Source organism: Marmota monax, unplaced genomic scaffold (genome assembly GCF_021218885.2).
Source record: "Marmota monax isolate L192 unplaced genomic scaffold, Marmota_monax_Labrador192_F-V1.1 WCK01_AAM20220418_F8-fsc00036, whole genome shotgun sequence".
Classification (NCBI taxonomy): Eukaryota; Metazoa; Chordata; class Mammalia; order Rodentia; family Sciuridae; genus Marmota; species Marmota monax.
Window position 1 is genome coordinate 882,354 of NW_026694491.1, and position 19,471 is coordinate 901,824.

The 19,471-nt window shown below is 33.3% G+C and overlaps 1 protein-coding gene across 11 annotated transcripts in view; it reads left to right on the plus strand.

Moving 5' to 3' along the window:
- Anks1b (ankyrin repeat and sterile alpha motif domain containing 1B) overlaps nucleotides 1–19,471 on the plus strand; it is a 1,117,917-nt gene that overhangs the window by 200,477 nt on the left and 897,969 nt on the right. For all 11 annotated transcript variants that reach the window (XM_058571278.1, XM_058571279.1, XM_046419347.2 and 8 more), the window contains 3 exons: nucleotides 1,630–1,926; nucleotides 17,042–17,117; nucleotides 18,719–18,820. In XM_058571278.1, the coding sequence (XP_058427261.1) occupies nucleotides 1,630–1,926; nucleotides 17,042–17,117; nucleotides 18,719–18,820 (475 nt within the window). The remainder of the gene's footprint in view (nucleotides 1–1,629; nucleotides 1,927–17,041; nucleotides 17,118–18,718; nucleotides 18,821–19,471) is intronic.

The following is a 19,471-nucleotide window of genomic DNA, read 5'->3' on the forward strand; positions in this document are numbered from 1 at the left end:
TTCTGGAACAATAAGTTGTGTTTAGTTTGAACCTTCACTGTTCTTTCATTTTGATAGTAACAGCTGTCTAAACAGGCACTTCCTACTAAGTTGGTATTTTTTGAGACAAAATCTGTAGAAATTTTGCTTTCAGATCACTAAATTCTAGCACCACTTCTTCTGTGACATCATAGCAATGTATAAACCAGCAGTATGGAATAGTGGAAAGAGCATGGGTCTTGGATTTTGACAGATGGAAGTGCCCAAAGATCTTGATTCTGTCTTTGACTTGTAATGTAAACTTTTTGAATTTTAGTTTCCTCATTCATGCAATAGAGTTATTAATACCAGTCTTGTAAGATTGCTGTAAGAGTTAAGTGAGACAATATACGTAAAGTTTCTAGACACTTAGCAAATGGGAATGGTGATAGTTGTTAATGAGGAAGGTGGTGTGTGTGATGGTTAAAAGCTCTATTAGGTCTGGGCTACTTGATTCAAGCCTCTTTCTATCACTAAATGGATGTATAAACAATGTCCCATTGTTCAATGACTCAGTACCTTATTTTCTTCATTTTTAACATGAGAATAACGGTAATAACAGTGTCTATTTCATAATAAGTATTAAGTGACTAAACATGAAATGCAACTGTTTCTGGTACCTAGTGTTAGCTATAATGATGGCTCTGATGAAGGCAGCTGCTCTTTCTGTCAATGATCATTTAGGATCATTCATTTTTGTGATTATAGTTTCTTGTTCATATTTTTCCTGAATGACCAACCCTTCCACCTTTGGACATACCCAGATCCCTTCTACTATGTTATCTGCCCAAATGGTCTGAAGGGTTGATCTGCCTTGCATCTGGGTTTAGTGTTTTTATCTTATCTTGCCAAATTTCTAGGAAAATCTCATTGATAGCAACAGAAACATTTATAAGTTGCATAGTAGTACTGTGATACTCCTGATAACTTGACTGGGCGTGGGTCTAGATCTGCCTCTTTTCTGTAATTATGTTTCAGAAAGATAATATATTTTAGGGCCAGAGTGTCTTCATTCCTTTTTCATAAGAGGCAGTGATTTGTAATGTGGAAAATAAAATGAAACTTATTTTGGGAAACATTTCTATGAATCTTTCATAATCAAGAATTTACCATCTTAACTGTGTTTTGGAAAACCAGTCTATTACACATGTGTCATAATTGTTATATTAATCTCTTTTAACAAATGTCAAGGATGTGTGATGCATGGTGTAGAGAGAGAACAATGGCTATCTGGGCCCAGCAGGGCCAAGCTACTGACCAACATGGCTAAATCATTTATCATTCTTGGAAATTACAAGACGTGATGCAGGGAAAGGTTTGATATTTTTGTATTAAAGTGATATGAAACATTTTTATGTAATAAATTATGTATACTTTTGTTAAATATAAAATTCAGTTAGATTTACTTAGTAAAATAGGTTAATCTAGGGCTGAGGATGTAGCTTAGTGGTATAGTGCTTGCCTAGCATGCACATCAGTAAATCAATCAATCAGTAAGACTAGTCTTAAATATACATTTTCAAAGTATCTTAGGTTTTAAATTGTGTGTTTAGATCTTAATAACTAATTGGATTTTTGGAAATGTTTCTTTTGTATCTTTGCTCCAACCAGAACAATGAAAATGAAACCGCCCTACACTGTGCAGCTCAGTATGGACACTCAGAAGTAGTTGCTGTCCTCCTAGAAGAGCTCACTGACCCTACGATTAGGAACAGCAAGCTTGAAACACCACTGGACCTGGCAGCACTCTATGGACGACTTAGAGTAGTCAAAATGATCATCAGTGCACATCCTAATTTAATGAGCTGCAACACTCGAAAGCACACACCGCTTCATCTTGCTGCTCGCAACGGTCACAAAGCAGTTGTACAGGTGCTGTTGGAGGCAGGAATGGATGTGAGCTGTCAAGTGAGTCTTCTTTTGGCTGTGCTTTAAAGGTGATGCTGCACCACATGCTTTTGGGAAATATGACGATATAAAGCATAGTCTCTAACTTCATGCTAATTGGAGAGCTGTAAACGTGAAAATTTATTACTGGATAGCAGTTGTGTGTAGTATAATTAGTAATTGTTTCCTTTTTTTACTGTATAGCATATTAAAAATTCAGTCAAAGTGCAATTAATGAAAAACATTGTACTTTTAACATTTTTGAGTACACACTTTTGTTTAGCATGTTGACATATTTAGAATTGAATTGAATTGAATTGCGTTCTTACAGCTATCCTGTGACATTGGAAATCTATTAATTTCCAGTTAAGAGATTAGGAATCAGAGTCAAAAATTTTAGACACTTGCCTGAGATCACATAGCTGAAAAACCAGGATTTTTTTTTTCTTTTGTTTTTGGTACTAGTGATTGAACCCAGGAGTGCTTTACCATGAGAAAGACCCTAGCCTTTTAAAAATTTTTATTTTGAAACAGAGTCTTACTAAGTTGCTTAGGGCCTTGCTGAGTTGTTGATATTGGCTTTGAACTCACAATCCTCCTGCAGCCTTCCTAGCTGCTGGGATTATAGGCAACCACCACTATATCTCGCTAAAACCAGAATTTGAATTTAGACTTGCTGATTAAAGCTCAGCCTTCTTTCAAATATAATTTACCATTTATACATAAACAACAAAGGCAGGATTACTATGCCTATGGAGAGCCGGAAAAGAAAATAATTGAAGAAATGTGATTTGGGTTGAGCTTTGAAGGAAAAATAATGTTTTGATAGGTTTTCTGTGTTCACTAGGAAAGGGCAGCCTAATTTTATTATCTATCTTATGTTAGCCCCAGTGTCAAGGTTAGTCAGTTATTCTTTCTTTCTCTGTCTTTTCCTTCCCACTTTCCTTCTTTCTTTCTAACATTTTTTTGCTTTTATGATAGCTTCTTGGCTTCCAAGTTTGTGGAAACATTCTAAGTTTCCAAAGACCATTTTGGTTCCTGTCAGTTGGCCTTCTCCTCTGTATATTACAAGTTATTGCTGCATTATGCACTATCCCAAATGTAATGTTTTAACACATTAACAATATATAGCTCATAATTCTGGGCTTGGCAATTTAGTTAACTTCAACTATGTATCTCTGGATTCTCTTATGTATATTGGCTGGATTCTCTTATGTGTGCTGGATCCTTTGTGAGTCGGGTAAGTACCTCTATTGAGAGGTTGACTGGATATTGTCTGGGTGAAATTACCTTACATTTATTAAGATCCCTTAGGTCAGCTTGGCCTCATTTACATGACAGTCATGTAGTTCTGAGAGAGAGAGAGAGAACACCATTGTACAAGCTTTCTTGAGGCCTAGACTTGGACCAAGCGCACCATCACTTCTGCCACATTTGAGTGGCAAAAGCAAGTCTTAAAGGCCATTCCAATTCAAGAAGTATAAAAATAGATTTTACCTTTATATTAGAAGAGGGTGTGAATTGTAAAAAGGGTATGAATTCCTACAATGAATACATGTGGCTAGTTTTGTAAACACTCCACATACTTAGGTGAAATTATAATGCTGTGTTGTGGGTTTAGTTTTCCAAGGAACTTTTTAGCAGTTGAATCCTGTGTCTTCAGAGTTTTCTTTAGTGAATTTCTGAAAATATTAGGCCTTCAATTTAAAGTTTAAGGCTGCCATCCTAGGTCAGTTTTCTTTGGAGAATTGTCTACATTATTTAGTTATTTGATATTTGTGATATCTTTTCTCTGTTTGTTATTTATTCAACTTCGGCAGCCTTGCAAGTAAGTAAGCACAACAATTTCCCTAGCCCTCATATTAAGGAAACAAAAAAATCTTTCTTCAAAGCAGTATTGAAATTAGATACACGATTTCTTTTGTAGGTGACTCACAACGGTACTTTCTTAATGGTTGTTCAGTAATAAAAGCAAATGTTTATTGTCTAAGTATTATATTTCTCTAGTCTGGATTTACTGCTTTCATAATACTTTTGGGATATTTCTAAACTTGGATGCACAGATAGCTTTATAACCAAAGATTTTCATTATGACTGAGTCAGTAAGCCTTCAGTGTCTATGGCCAAGAGCTTTTCATGTTTTGAACTAGATGACATGATCAGAAGGAAAAAGTTTAAATTTGATTTTATAAATGTATATGGCTCATCTTTTTTCATGTAAAACATTATGTTTTGTGTTTTGGAGAATTAAAGTTTAAAAAAAATTCTGTGCCAAATTTAGTGGGGGAGACAAAAAATTTGCAACAATTACCCCCATATACAACATTTAATAAATACCAAAACAGAGAGCTATGGAGATATAGGTGAAGAAAATACAGACTTTAAGAAGAAGAATATGGGAAGACATTGATGGAAGTGATATTTTAAGAGGACCTTGAAACTCTAATAGTTGAATTTTGGTGTAATTTAACTTTCATATATATATTATTTTGCTAAAGTGTGTGTTAAAATATTGAATTTGAATGCTTTTAGATGAAGCATATAATTTCCAAGGTCCCAATCTCTTTCTACTCTTTTATATCTGTATATCATTTCTTTAGATTTTTTTACTTGTTCCCTGACAGCATTTGAGTTTGTTACCCATGCATCAGAGGAAAGGGACATAATATATTCTGATCACTGTGGCTTCCTGCTCAGAAGCATCAGTACCTTGGTAGGAAGGGCAACCTTTTATGCCGCTAAAATAGATTTTATTTACTTTCACTTTGCAAAGAATTCTAGGAAGAATTGATAATGTATTTAAAAATACATCTCAATGAGGTGAATTTCTCATCAGCTGTAGTTAGACTTGGTTATGTTTTGTGTTTGTTATTGTTCCTTTGTTCATAGGAAGTGTTTTTGGGATAGGACCCAATGCCTTTTTTTGAATGAATATTTAATTTTATTACTCAAATTAACTGTTGACAAATTTTCCCTATCAGATTGTGCAGAAATTTTTTAATATCATATAGTTGTTTGTTGATATTCTCACTGGTTAAGAGGGAGTAATACCAGCTAGTAATCTTAAACTGTTTTAATATTCATTAAATTGTTCTAGTTAACCAGTTGGATATTAGCAGTGTCAAAAGTAATCCCACTTGGTAAATTATAATAATGTACTTTCATTCTTCAATTATGTTCAGTTTATTATGAATAAATTCTAAACATTTTTGGATGACTTTGGAAGATCTCATCTTTTCCTTATAATAACATATTTTTAAGTGTGGCATTTGTGTTTGTATTTTCTCTTGAATTTTTGTTTTCTACATCATTTCCCAAATTGTTACATGTATTTGAACTAGTAGACAAAATAATTTAATTGCTATTTAGGTGAATTTCATAAAGATTGTATATCCCTTATCTAAAATACTTTGGACCAGAGGTATTTCAGATTTTGGATCTTTTTTTTCACTTTGGAAGAATTGAATTTTCATAATGAGATACTATTGAGTTATTATCTAAGCCTGAGATTCATTTATGTTTCATATACACCTTATACATATGGCTTGAAGGTAATTTTATATATTTTAAGGGCATCTGCATTTTTTTAATAATTAGCACATATTAATTACACAAAATAATGGGCTTCTTTGTAACATTTTCATACATGCATGTAACATATTTTGATTGTGACTTGTGACATGAGGTCAGGTGTGGAATTTTCTACTTGTGGCATCATGTCAGCCCTTGAAAAGTTCCAGATTTGGAGCATTTCATATTTTGGTTTTTCAGATTAGTGATACTCAACCTGTATTATATTATTATATTTACTTATGAACCCTAAATTTTAAAAGATTTCTTAATAAAGAAAATTAGATAAAGAAAATGTGGTATATATACTCAATGGATTTTTTTTTCAGCAATAAAGAAAAATGAAATTACGTCATTTGCTGGTAAATGGTTGGGACTGGAGAATATCATGCTAAGTGAAATAAGCCAGACACAGAAAAGTCAAGAGTTGAATGTTTTCTCTCATATGCAGAAGCTGGAGAGAAAAGAGGATTTTTTTTTTTTAAAATGGAGATCTAATGAAAAGAGAAAACAGTTGAGTAGAAGGAGAAGATTAGGGGGAGGGAGGAGATATGGAAAAGGAGAGAAACTATGGAATTAAATTGATCAAGTTATGCTATATACATGTATGAATATATCATAATAAATTTCACATATATGTATAACTATAATGCACTCATTAAAAACAAATCAATGGAAGGAAGACCAAGTAGAGGAGAAGAAGGGGATCAAGAAGAAGGAGGAGAAAAGGGAAGGGGGAAAGTATGGGGATTGAAATGGAGTAAATTATGTTACATATATTTATGAATATGTCAAGATGAACCCCTCAATTGTGTATAACTATAATGCACTAATAAAGATCACTTAAAAAGAAAATCAGTAGGCTTGAATTGACAATTTTCTTTTAAAGTTAGCAATTATTTTTATGGATTTTGAAGTCAATATTCGCTGTAGCATACAGAACAAGACACTCAGTAATGCCAGTTTTTTCAAATGTTCCTACTTATAATGTGAGTGCTCACATTTTTCCCCAAGTAATTTTCCAAATTATTTAATTCATTTTTTTCACTAAAACCTAAAATACAAACAAATTCTATTGAAATTATCATGATTGTACAACCTATCAGTTAAAAATTTTTCCAGAGTCTAGCTAACTCAGAAGCACTTAAGATAGAACTGATTTTTAACTGGGTCTGCTCCTATTTACTCATTGCCTTTAAGATCCTTTAAAGACAACCATGTTAACAATGAATTAACCTCACAGTTTGTGCTGACCAATTTCTATGTAACACCATTTTGAAAGCTAAAAATTTAACTCAGATTGCTGAAATTTAGTTAGATATTATTTTCCATAAAACAACATATTTAGAAAGGCTTGTTTTTATATCAAATTCCTTTTCTCCATTATCTTGTGACGCCATCTCAACTCCTTCACTTTATTAAAAGTCTTGTTTTTTTTTTTCAAGGTGATAGTAACTGTCATATTGTTAGATCCAATATGATTTTTTTTACTTGATTTTTTTTATCAGCATTGACAAAATGCTCTTCCTTGAGCCACTTTTTTCTTTTGATCTCTGAGCACATATGTTTCTCACTTAACACTTCACTGGTGTCTATTTCAATCTTATTTTAGGTAGAGCCCTTCAGTCTTACAGCTAGATAAATCCTTCAGGCCTCACAAACCTTTTATTGATTTTATTTCCTCAAAAATTAAGCTTTTCTGTTTTCTGTCCTCTTTATAAAGTCATACCTTCCCTCCTGAACCTTTCTTCCATTCTTTCCCAATAAACATTTACTTTGAAAAACTGAAAAATTCCCTGTAGTAGTGTATGGCTATATTGATATGTATATCAAGATATCTCTGTGGCATACATTAATAGACACTGACATTTGTTTATCATTAAAAGGCTGGAGGTTAGGGGAATCTCTCCTTGATACTGTAAATTAGTTCCATGTGTCTATTTTCTTCCTCATGGGAATAGCAGGGGTATGGCCTAAGCAGAAGAGAGCAAGCCCAACCAAACAAGCATATTTTGGGTCTCTGCTTATATCCTGTTGCTTACTGTCATTTGCTAAAGCAAGTCACAAAGCCAAATTCTAAATCAAAGAATAGGTAAATAAACTTCATTTATGTATATGGAATAAATTCATACTGCAAAGGGCATATGAAAGGAGGCACTAATAGTATACTCTATCATGTTCCCATACTATGATTAACTGTTGTCAACCTTCTTATCTCTAAGCACGAGAGTGTTCCAGACATCTCTTTTTCTCTGTCTATGCTTATTTCCTATTTGACCTTATCCAATCTCTTATGACATCTTTATCTGACAACTACCAAGTTCATTTCTTCATCCTGGACCTCACTCTGAACTCATTAGTGTATATAACTGTCTTCTGTACATATCTGTTGGGTGACTAATAGGCATCTGAAACTCAAATTACCAGAACTTAATATTTAGCTTTTATACACTTTTCTTTCCATATTTGCCTGTTTTCTACACTTAACATTTTTGACAGATTACAGTGCCATTATTCTAGTAGTTTAGCTCCAAAATTTTAGGGTTTCTTTCATGTTACATTCATTCTCTCAGGACATCCTATTGGTTCTCTGTGTAAATTGTATCCAGAATTTCATTAATTTACATTAGCCACACTAGTCCTACAATAGCCCAAGTCCTGATCATTTCTTGCTTCTTAACTTGTTTCACTGCTTTTCCCTTTGCCTCTATATTCTTTTCTCAGGATGCCATAAGAAAATACCATAGAATAAGTGTCTTAAACAACAGAAATTTATTTTATGAAGGCTGGAAAATGCAAGATTGGCATTCTGGCTAATTCAGTTCTTGGTAAGTGGTCCCTCCTTGGCTTGTTAGACATCTTCTTTGTGGACCAAGAAGATCATTTCATACTGCTGAAGGGAATTATTCATCAATAAGACATACTTTCTGTTCTTTAAAAGAATAGAAAGGCACCAAATAAATAACCTAACATTACATATCAAAGCCCTATAAAAAGAACAGATTAACACTAAAAGTTGTAGAAGACAGGAAATTATTAAAATCAGAGCTGAAATCAATGGATTGAAACAACAAAAACAAAAATTTTCAAAATAGACATTTTATCTTTGAAACAATAGATAAAATTGATAAACCCTTAGTCAAGGTAATAAAGAAAAAGAGAGAAAACTCAAATCACTGAAATTCATGATGAAAAAGGAAATATCTCCATGGATTTTATTAAAATTCAGACAATAATCAGAAACTATTTTGAAAATCTATACTCCAATGAAATTGCAAATGACATCAACAAACTAAACATATGACTACCCAAAGTGAAACAGGGAGACATAGAAAATTTAATCAATTTCAAGCAATGAAATTGAAGATGCCATCAAAAACCTACCAACGGGCTGGAGTTGCGGCAAAGCGTTGGAGTGCTCACTTAGCATGTGCAAGGCCTTGGATTTGATCCTCAGCACTAATAAAAATGAATAAAAGCATTATGTCCAACTACAAATAAAAAATAAATATTAAAAAACAAAAACAAAAACAAAACCTACCAACAAAGAAAAGCCCAGGACCAGATGGATTCTCAACCAAGTTCTATCAGCTCTCCAAAGAACTTACGCCAATACGCCTTAAATTATTCCATGAAATAGAAAAGGAGAGAACCCTTCCAAACCCATTCCATGAAGCTGGTATCACCCTGATACCAAAACCAGACAAAGACATATCAAGGAAAGAAAACAGACCAATATCCCTCATGAACATGCATGCAAAAATTCTTTCACCACTTTTATTCAACATATTCCTGGAAACTCTAGCCAGAGCAATTAGGCAAAAGAAAGAAATTAAAGGGATATGAATAGAAAAAGAAGAGCTCAACTATCTCTTTTTGTGGATTACATGATTCTATATTTAGAAGACCCCCAAAACTCCATCAAAAAGCTTCTTGAACTCATAAACGAATTTAGCAAAGTAGCATGATTTAAAATTAACACCCATAAATTAATTGTATTCCTATATACCAATGATGAATCATCTGAAAGAGAAATCAGGAAAACTATTCCATTCACAGTAGCCTAAAAAAATGCTTGGGAATCAATTTAACAAATGAGGTGAAAGACCTCTACAATGAAAACTACAGAACACTAAGAAAGAAATTGAAAAAAAAAACCTTAGAAAATGGAAAGATCTCCCATGTTCTTAGATAGGCAAAATTAATATTGTCAAATGGCCATATTACCAAAAGCACTATACATATTTAATGCAGTTCCTATTAAAATTCCAATGACATTCTTCATAAAATAGAAGAAGCAATCATGAAATTCAATTGGAAAAATAAGAGGCCAGAATATCCAAATCAATACTTAGTGAGAAAAATAATGCAGGAGGCATCCCAATACCACACCTTAAATTATACTCAGACCTATGTTACCAAAAACAGCATAGTATTGGCACAAAAATAGAATTGAAGACCAATGGAATACAATAGAAGACACAGACATACCCACACAAATACAGTTATCTCATGTTAGACAAAGGTGCCATAAACATATATTGGATAAGAGAGAGCCTCTTCAACAACTGGTGCTGGGAAAACTGGGAATCCATATGTAGTAGATTGAAATTAAACCCCTATTTCCCACCCTGCACAAAATTCAAAATGGATAAAGGACTTTAGCATTAGGCCAGAGACCCTGTGCTTACTGGAAGAAAAAGTAAGCCCAACTCTGTGTTATATGGGCTTAGGAAAAGACTTCCACAATAAGACTCTAAAGCCTAAGAAGCAAAATCAAGAATCAATAAAGGGGGTAGCATCAAACTAAAAACCTTCTTTTCAGCAAAGGAAACAGTCAAGAACATAAGCAGAGAGCCTAGAGAATGGAAGAAAATCTTTACCACATGCAACTCAGATAGAGAGTATTAATCTCCAGGACATAAAAAGAACTCAAAAAATTTAACACCATTAGTGTATGAGTGTACCTTTTTCCCCACATCCTCAAAGCAGTATGGAGATTCTTTGGAAAGCTGGGAATGGAACCACCATTTGACTCAGCTATTCCTCTTCTCGGACTACACCCCAAGGACCTACAGGGACACAGCCACATCAATGTTTATAGCAGCAAAATTCATAATAGCTAGACTGTGGAGCCAACCTAGATGCTCTTCAATGGATGAATGGATAAAAAATATGGCATTTATACACAATTGAATATTAATCAGCACTAAAAAAATAATAAGATCATGGCTTTTGCATGGAAATGGATGGCATTAGAGCAGATTATGCTAAGTGAAGTTAGCTGATCACAAAAAAACAAATGCGGAATGTCTTCTCTGATATAAGGGGGGTGACTCAAAATGGGGTAGGGAGGAAGAGCATGGGAAGAAGATTACCTCTAGATAGGGAAGACAGGTGGGAGGGAAAGGGGAATTGCATGGATGGTGGGAGGAGACCCTTACTGTTATACAAAATACATGTATGAAGATGTGAGGAAAAAAATAGCGTTACCTTAGGTAGAGAGAAGTGATGGGAGGGGAGGGGAGGGGATGGGGGATAGGAAAGATAGTAGAATGAAACAGAATTATGATTACTATGTGTATATATGTGACTGCTTGACCAATATGATTCTGCAACTTGTACACTCAGAGAAATGAGAAGTTATATCCCATCTGATTCAAATGTATGATGTATCAAAGTCATTGTACTGTCACGTATAACTAATTAAGACAAATTAAAAAAAAATTAACACCAGAAAACCCAAAACTCAGTCAATAAATGGGCAAAGGAACTGGACAGGCACTTCACAGAAGAAGAAATAAGAGTGTAAAAAATATATGAAAAAAATGTTCAACATCTCTAGCATTTAGAGAAATGTTAGATTCCATCTCATTCCAATGAGAATGGCAATTATTAAAAATAAAAGTAACAATAAATGTTGGCAAGGATTTGGGGAAAAAGGTTCACTCATACATAGCTGGTGGGACTGCAAATTAGTGCAACCACTCTGAAGCAGTATGGATATTCCTCAGAAAACTTGGAATGGAACCATCATTTGACCCAGTTATCCCATTCCTCAGCTTATACCCAAAGGACTTAAAATAACCATGCTATCGTTTTGTAGGCACATCAATGTTTATAGTGACTCAATTCACAATAGCCAAGCTATGGAACCAACCTAGGTGCCCTTCAACAGATGAATGGATAAAGAAAATGTGGTATACATACACAGTGGAATATTACTGAGCTATAAAGAAGAATGACATTGTGGCATTTGTTGCTAAGTGGATGGAAGTAGAGAATATCATGATAAGTCAATTCCCCAAAAGCAAAGGTCTAATGTTCTCTTTGATATGTGGATACTAGCCCATAAGAAGGGAAGGAAGGGTGCATAAGTATAGAAGTTAATTGGATTAGACAAAGAGAATGAAGGGAAGGGAGGGAGGATGGGCATAGAAAAGACTGTAGAATGAATCTGCCATAACTTTCCTATAAGCATATGTGAATACACAACCGGTGTAACTTCATATCATGTTCAACCAGAAGAATGGGATCAAAATTATAATGGGTTGCACCCCATGTATATATAATATGTCAAAATACAGTAGTGTCATGTATATCTAAAAACAAATTTAAAAAAAATCATCTGTCTTCTTGGTGTGTCTTCATATGTCCTTTCCTCTGTATACAAACAGAGAGAGAATTTGCTGATTTCTCCTCCGCCTCATATAAGGACACCAGTCCTATTGAATTAGGGCACAAACCTTGTGACCTAATTTAATCCTAACTGTTTTATTTCTGTAAAGGCCCTGTGTTCAAACCTATTCACACTGGGGGGGGGGGCTAGGGGTTTAATATGTGACTTTTGGGGGAGACACAGTTGTTCAGTCCATAATAGATTCTCTTCAGTCTGTCTGCAACATAGCAGTGAGAAGTGATTCCATTAAATTATGTCTGTTATTCCACTTTTCTGCTCAAAAAACTCCACTGGTTTTCCATTTCACTCAGAGCAAAACCTGGAGTCTTTACTGTGGCTGACACTGTCTTAGTGTGACTAGGTACCACTTTCTATATATATATAAAGCTACCCTCTCCTTCTCTTTGCCTTTTTTTTTTTTAATCTTAGCTTTAGCCACAGTGGTCGCCTTAACTGTGTTGGAACACTCTACGTATGTACTCATATCTCAGGCCTTTGCCTTACTAACCAACCCACAGGATTTCTATTTTTTTTTCAGGTGTTGCTCAGATATTACCTTAAAAGGGAGGACTTCCCTGGCCTATCTCATCATCCCAGCAACTCCCTCTCTTTCACTTTCAACTGAAATGGATTTCCCTATAAAGACTCCTTATCCTTTCCGTCTTCTCAGGCCAGGCTATCAAGCACTATTCTATGTGAATAAGAAAATTTGTTTCCTGCCCTCATGGGATTGATTGACTAGTAAGGATGATGGAAAATACACACATACAAACAAAAACTTCAAATGGCATTAAGTGCAATGAAGGAAACAGCTTATTTTCAATTTGTTTGTAATTGAGATCTAAGGACCAGGGGAGGCCTCTCTCTGAATATACCACTTGAATGATACTAACTAACCCCTAAGGGGCTGGGTCCAGTGAATTGAGAGACAAAACAACGGAAAAGATGGGTATATTAGAAAGATAATGTAGACAGAGAAAAGAAGCTGAGTAAAGAATATGTAGGGAGTTAATGGAAAAAAAAAGCTGTAAAAAAAGTAGTTAGAAGAGGAATGCCAAGACAGTAATTTCATATCTTCAGTTCATCTATTGACCATGTATTTATTGAGAGCCTGCAATGTGCCAGGCATTAATTAATATGTGTCAGAGGTTATAGAAGTATTAAAATTAGACAAAAATTGTGCCACAAGAGGGAAGATGACTCTATAAAACATGGTATAAAGAAAATTGAGACATGGAATAGGAGCTTGAAGTCATAGCAAGTCTCTTTTGTTTTTGGATAGTGGAGAGGTATATATGCTTATGGAGAATGGAAAGATGCAATGAAGAGACTGAAATTGAAGATGAAAAAGAAATGGTGAAGATACTTGATGAGCAAACTTTGAGAAGAAACAGAGAATAAAAGCACAAGTGGAGGATTAGTTTTAATGGGGAGAAAAAATGCTTCCTTTGAGAGAGAAGTGAAGGAAGAGAGTACAGGCAAAGACAGAAGCTTGGGAGAAATGTTATATTTGAATTTGAAGACATGTTACATTTCTCTTGTGCCATTCTCTTGTGCCCTAGTCTAAACATTCTTATTACCATCAGCTGTTCTTCACGTGTTCTTCTAGGTCCTTTTCATTTCTTACACTCTTCTCTGGATACATTCTTGAATGTTAATAGTCCTGTAAAAGTTTAATTTCCACATTAAATGTAGTGCTCTAGATGTCGTCTAGCCAATGCAGGACATCCCCCAAATAAAAACTGCTGCCTTCCAACTCATTGAGACATCATATTTGTTTATAAAGACTAGGATGTTATTATCTTTTGGTTCTTTTTTCCCAAGAGATGGTACAATGGCTAATTGGTACCAGCCAAGGTACCAGGGATTTTTACTCCTAAGTTAAATACCAGTCTAGTTGTCTTCCTTTATCTACATGAAGATTTTCTTTATTAATTGTTTATTAATTATTAAAATAGTATTTGGTCTTGGTTGTCATAGTTTTTATGTTATTTGTGCTATTTTCTCTACTGATCATTACTACAATTACACTTTATATCTTGTCATCATTATTCTCTATATTTTCTCCTATAATCAAGAATGGTTCTTTCTTTTTTTTGGGGGGGGGATATGAATTCTTATTTCTTTATTGGGCCATGCTCTTTTGCATTTTCCAAAGAGGGTTATGGTTGGAATGTTAAAATTGGAAGGGGAACTGGTATAGCCAAGCTCTGACATCTTCACATCCATTTTTGTCTGCTCTTTTGGTATTCTGGTGGATGGATAACCTAACAACAATTTTTAAACACTTGAAAATTCTGAATAAAATATAACAAACGCCTTTTTAAATGTGGAATTGTGCTTCCTTAATAGTCACAGTAATTTTTATGGAATTAATCTGTTTTGAAAAATCCATAAGTTTGACATATTTAAACTATTTGGAGTAAATAGCAATTTAAAAAAAAATAATAGTAGGGCTGGGGATATAGCCAGTTGGTAGAATGCTTGCTCACATGCTCAAGGCCCTGGGTTCAATTCCCAGAACCCTCCCTCACCCAAAAAAAACCTATCCTCAAAAATATAGTAAATAGTTCATAGGATTTATGAATTTTCAGAAATATTAAGTGATTTTCCTAAAGATTAGCATCTAAAAGTCAAGTTTCTACTGGAATTGAGATCTTCTATATCTACCTCTTCCAGAAAGAGAAATTTAAATTTATGGTGGAGAGTCAATGTATAAAATAATACATTTCACTTTTTCCATTTCATACTGGGCTGTATCTAAGTATCTGGGGAACCAAATTATTGTGAAAAATAGACATTATTGTTATAATAGTTTGTTTAGACTTTGTCTTAAGTTAATTATTCCCTTTACTCATCATTACTTTTTGTATTTCTAATCTTTTTCCTTACTTAAATCACATAGAAATTCTTTTAGTAAACGTCCATATCCACAACTCATTTTTAATGTGCTTAAAATGCTATTTTACCCTCATTCTTGGAAAGATAATTTGGCTGGAAGTAGAATGCTAGATTGACAGTGATTTTCTCTTGTCACAGGAAGATATTATTTCTTTTGGCTTTATTGAGAAGTCAGCTGTAGGTCTGATTTTCGTTTTAGACAATTATTTTTTTCTCTTGGGGTGTTTTTAACATGTTGTCTTTATCTTAGGTGTTTTATAGTTTTACTGAGATGTGTTTTGCAGTTTCACTGTGATATGTCTGAGCTGTATTAATTTATCTTTCTTAGTATTACTAGAAATTATTAGTGAACTGTCAATATAGAAAGTTCTTAGCCATTGACTATTAATTATTTTTATCATTTCCTGTTTAGACAAATGTTGGATTTTCTTATTCTATCTTTTCATATTTCTTTCCCTTTTTATTTTATATTGCACTACAGACTTAAAATATATAATCTATTTCAGCCCCTTTTTTGAGCTATATCTTGTCTATTATTAAACTAAAACTAATCTGTTATAAATGTTATATTTTCAATTTATAGAATTACTATTTGGTTAATTTTCACATCTGGTCAAATTTGATTGTTATCTTGTTCTTTAGTCATATTTTGTATCTTCTAGTTCTTTCACCATATTGATTATATATATTTTATATTCTGTTGCTGACCATTTTAGTATGTAAAGTTTTTGTGGGTTTTGTTCTTTGGTATTTTTATTTTTTGTTTGTTTCTATTAATTCTTACTGACGATGGCTTGTTTCCTTTTTAATTTAGTGATTTCTAATTTTTAATTTTTTTCTTAGAGTTTTATCTGTTGGAGACTTGAGAATAAAGTTTATATTTTTAGAGAGGATTTATATCTTCTGCTAAGCATTTATATCTTCCATTGAAACTACAAATCTTAGACCATGTTATTCTACATTTTGGTTTACAATCTGGGGATCCTAGGAATTGTGTGTTTTTGCCCCACATTCACTATGTGAGTATTGAAACGTGTTTTGGAATTCTTTCAGGGAGCAGGCATTTATTTCTTTCCCTCTCTTTCACTTAGAACTAAGACCTAGGTAGATACTCCTATATCTTCCCTCTGTAAAACTTTAAAATTTTATTTTTACCAAGGATTTTGTAGCCTTCTAACTTGCTTCAACTTCAAACTTTGTCTCTTGTACTCATACTCCCACCTTGAGTGACTGCTTAAAAAATAGGCTGGGGTTTACATGAGTTGGCAGATTCTTTTTTCCAGTGCCAACTCCCTAGATTCATGCTAGTGGTTTGGGTGATGGCCAGATCAAGAGGGTTACGAGATAGATCCTGCCAGTTGAGGGGACCAGAATTTGTGACCTTTGGGGAAGAAAATAGAAAATGACACTAATATACTTAAGTTCAGTATGCTAGGAGGAGAGAGTAGGAGGTTTGAGAGAGGGTTTTAGTGTACAGGAGAGGCTGGTGAGGAAAGCTTGGAGATCATCATCCAGATTTTGTAAGTCACTTTAATTGTTTAGATTCCATATGTCATAAATATTTACTTATGCATCTGTCTCTTGGAATGTGGATATAAGAGGGCCAGGATGATTGTTCCATACTTAAGAACATCCTTCAGCTGTTCTTGGTATGTAACTGGTGTTTAATAAATCCGTGGTGATTGAGTGAACTCAGTGGATACTCACAAAAGCCTTGTACAATAAGCATTACTTACCTTTATTTTATACTTGCATACAATAGAGTTTAGAGAAGGTGAGTTTCTTTTTAACATAACAAGGTCAGACGTGATAAGGTAATTTCCAAACTCAAGTGTTTGGATTTTGTTTCTAGTAATTCTTCTTTATTTCATAGTACCTTTCAGTCAGGGAGTGCTGAGATTATAGAAAATATGCATGAATACATAAAATGACAGAATAATAAAATGTCTAAGCATTCTAAATGCAACTGTGATTTCTTTTTTTCAGACAGAAAAGGGGAGTGCCCTTCATGAAGCAGCTTTGTTTGGAAAGGTGGATGTTGTGCGAATTCTGTTAGAAACAGGTAGCTATCATGGTTCATAGAGCCTGTCCTCCCAAATACTCTATTTCAGGAATAGACAAAGGAAAGTGACATTTTTATTCATGATTCTTCTTCTTTTCTTCAAATTGCAGAGATGTAGAATTGATCCTCTGGTGTTTAGATAAAATTGATATAAATGTGTACTTTTTTATTCAATAGATGCATCCATTAAAAAGTTCTTGAAAATTATTATTTTATAGATTTAAGTTGCATTTAAATGTACTAGAGAAATTAACACAGAGATCTCTGTTTTCTGTAAGAAGAAGGTATTGGTCCCTGAGAAATTATAATAATTTGCTTTGTTTGTTGAACATCATATTTCTCTTAGTGTTTTTTTTTTTTTTTTTTTTTTTTTTGTGAACTATGGGAAACAGAGATTTGAGTTCCCTTTCCTTAAGGTAAATTTTCCTTCTAGTTACTTCATCAACTGAGTAGCAATTGTTTGTTGGTTCTGTGACTTCATTTAAAGGGAACCTTTTAGAGGCAGTGCTTTGAAGGAATAGCACAGTAGGCTTTTTAATCTTCATATGTATGTTCTGATTGTGATGAAATAAAATTTGAACTGAGGTCAGATATTTTTAAGAATTGAAAAAGTACAAATTCATATTTAATCATCAATGTGAGTCATTCATGTTATAGACTATCACATGTTTATTTTCCTCTGTAAAAAAAATAAAATGAGAAACATTGACTAACTATTGTACTGTGATGTGCTTTTGTACAAAGTTAACATTTCATGCATAGTTAAGTTTGATTCTGCAGTGTAGTGATATAATAAATAATTTGAGACACTCAGTTAAATAAGTGCTGGTCATACATCTGAACACACATTTAAGCAAATACTTAATAATCTTATGACGAACTAACATCTGGGACCAGATCCTACAATGAATTTGTTTGCAGTTTGGTGTTTGAAAAGTTCATAAATTTTGGGGGGGTACTGCAAACTATTTGCTACATTAAAATATTTTTTATTATAATAAATATTTTCAGAACTAAAATATTTAATTACTGTATTTTGGTCATACAGTTCAAGAAGTTTGTTCAGTTAAATGGTAAATGTGACTGACATTGAACATAATCCAGCATAAACAAGTATCAGGGAGTATTTGGCTTTGTAATTGGAGAAAAAGTATTTGGACAATTGTTCAAAATAATTATATTTTTAAAATTCTGTGAATAAGAGTCTCCTTATATTCACATAGTATATGTTTATTATTTATTAAATATTTTCACCATATGATACAGTATAAATCACATGACCAATTATACTTTAGGAATTGTCATTATAAATCAATAATATTTTTCAGTTTGATAGTGTACTATTTGGTTAACTAGCTATCACCCCAAAGCAATTATAGGGCCCTGAAAAGCGGTTTTAAGCATTGGGGTAGTGACCTTTGAGAGTTAAGTCATTATCAAGAATGTTCTTAATCTTTGGTAGCTTAATCTTTGTGTGTGTTTATTTGTTTAAAATCATCTACAGTGCTTGGTCTATATATGTTTGAAATTATAGCAGTTCTATGTCGATAGTGAGGATCTTTTAGTGATGTAGATCTGGTGGGTTTTCCTTTTTCTTTCAGGAATTGATGCCAACATAAAGGATAGCTTAGGAAGAACTGTCTTAGATATTCTGAAAGAACATCCATCTCAGAAATCTCTCCAGATTGCAACACTCTTACAAGGTAAAAGTACTGCTTAAATTCAAGATTAAAATAATACTATCATGGTTTCAGGCTTTTTTAAAAAAAGTTTTTTAGTTGTTCATGGACCTTTATTTTATTTACTTATTTATATGTGGTGCTGAGAATCTAATCCAGTGCCTTGCACATGCCAGACAAGCACTCTATCACTGAGCCACAACCCCAGCCCGGTTTCAGGCTTTTTGAGTTAGTGTTTACCTTTGAATGAACTTATTGTTTGCTTTTTTTCCTAATAAATTTTAAAAGTAATAATACTTTTTAAATGTTTTGTTTCTGTTTTCCAAGTACTTAGTATTAAAAAATTGAAGTATTTATTTACTATTTATTATTAAAATCCTTTTAAAACATCTAATAAATATTTAGTGATGAAATTAATTTAATAGGTTATATAAAGTGATGATTAAGTATTATCTTATGTGTGAATGATTTTTTAGAGATTTTCTATCATTTTGTCTGATTTCTATGACTCTGTGAAGCAGATAAATCAGATATTATTCTGCTTTTTTGTACATAAAGCAAGCAGAAGCCTTGAGAGATTGTTTTGCTTAAATTCATATATGCTATGCTAAATGGCAGAGCTAGTACATAAATGATAGATTAACAACAACAAAAATTGTATTTAACTGAAAGAAC